The following is a 1571-nucleotide window of genomic DNA, read 5'->3' as shown; positions in this document are numbered from 1 at the left end:
CTATGCTTTGGTTAACATTACATTATCGATGGCGCGCTGCGTAAGGCTTACCCGGCGCAGCCTAAGCGCAGAGGACCGCTCACATATGGATATTTAAAAACATCTCGATGTCAGACATTCGGCTCAGACATAGGTCATATTTTACCATACACAACACTATTGGCAATGCAAATGCAATAGGGAACACTGCTATGTACTTACCAACATACGCGTTATCTGTACTCACGTCCACTCACGGCAATACACCCCAACCCCACCAGCGCCAACGTCATCTTCATCATGACCTGTGCTATCCGCGAGGGGGCGGAGGGCAAAATCTGGTCACGCTTAGACTACTTCCGCAGTATGAAGCGTAAGCGTAAGAAGGACAGCATCAAAGTAGCTGTGCTGGGATGCATGGCGGAACGGCTGAAGGAGTCGTTGCTGAGCAGTGGCAAGCAGGTGGATATAGTCGTAGGCCCCGATGCGTACAGGTGAGATACTGAGTGTGATGAGTTGGGTGTGTTATCTGTGTGTTATAGTCTCCTCAATGGTAGCGTATTGGATTGTCCTGTGTGTGTAGTTGTACTATGGTGCGTGGCTGCGCAGTGCTAAGTAGGTGGTTATAGTTGTAGGCCCCGATGCTTGCGGTTGAGGTGAGGAGATTGTGTATGCGAAGTCTTTTGTAATATCCGTAAGGTATGAGAAGTGTGTATGAGAAGTGTGTCTTTCATCCTACTTCTGCGTCAGAATAAACATAAACAAAAAGGACATCAGTACAAGCATATTGGAACGAAAACGGGACATGAATTGTGGTCTAAACTAATATGTAAATTCGTATCGGAGATGCAATGTCTGCGTTTGTCACAGGCCATTATTGTCAGTCGTAGTTCAACTGCGGCTCTTCTTGTGGTCGCCCTCGCTTGCCTCGAAAATCATGTCTACCTTTGTTACCCCTGACGTTATATATACTTCATTCTCTGTCTTTGTATGAACTGTCCCTCAGTCAGTGTGTTGTTTACTTAGCATTTATGTATATGCATGTATGTATGTATGTATGTATATACATATGTATATACATATATATATATATATATATGTATGTATATATAAATATATATATAATTACGTATGTATTTATATGTATATATATACATGCATATATATATATATATACATATATACATATACCTTACAAACACACACACACACGCATATGTTTATGTATATAAATAATGTATATAAAGTCGTGCCGTTTTTTTATGAATGGGCGTATAATAAGTTCGATACTCTGGTGATTCTCGTGGGAGTTTCACCACTGTCGTCCTCCGGCAATAGCGATGGCAGCGCCACACTTGACATTGATGTGTTTCAATTCGGTGAGTTGGGCCTGATCGTCGGAGAACTTCAGTGATGAAACTCCCGCGGGAACGACCTCAGCATCAGACCTATTGTCTCTTTAAAATAAACACCACTTTGTATATATATATATATATATATATAACACACATATATATATGTGTATATACAAATATATGTATAAATGTATGTATATATATATATATATATATATATATATATAGTGTGTGTGT

The 1571-nt window shown here is 40.2% G+C and overlaps 1 protein-coding gene across 1 annotated transcript; it reads left to right on the top strand.

Annotated features, from left to right (window-relative positions):
* Window positions 1-279: 279 nt before the first annotated feature.
* SARC_15484 (hypothetical protein) lies at window positions 280-473 on the top strand (the record flags this gene model as incomplete). Its single annotated transcript, XM_014290395.1, has 1 exon — window positions 280-473. A coding segment is annotated over one exon (194 nt), but the record flags the coding sequence as incomplete, so codon positions are not given.
* Window positions 474-1571: the final 1098 nt, after the last annotated feature.

The sequence above is a fragment of the Sphaeroforma arctica genome (genome assembly GCF_001186125.1).
Source record: "Sphaeroforma arctica JP610 unplaced genomic scaffold supercont1.6179, whole genome shotgun sequence".
NCBI classification, from domain to species: Eukaryota; class Ichthyosporea; order Ichthyophonida; genus Sphaeroforma; species Sphaeroforma arctica.
Note: the sequence above shows the minus strand (reverse complement) of the source record. Positions and strands in the feature narration are given on the sequence as shown.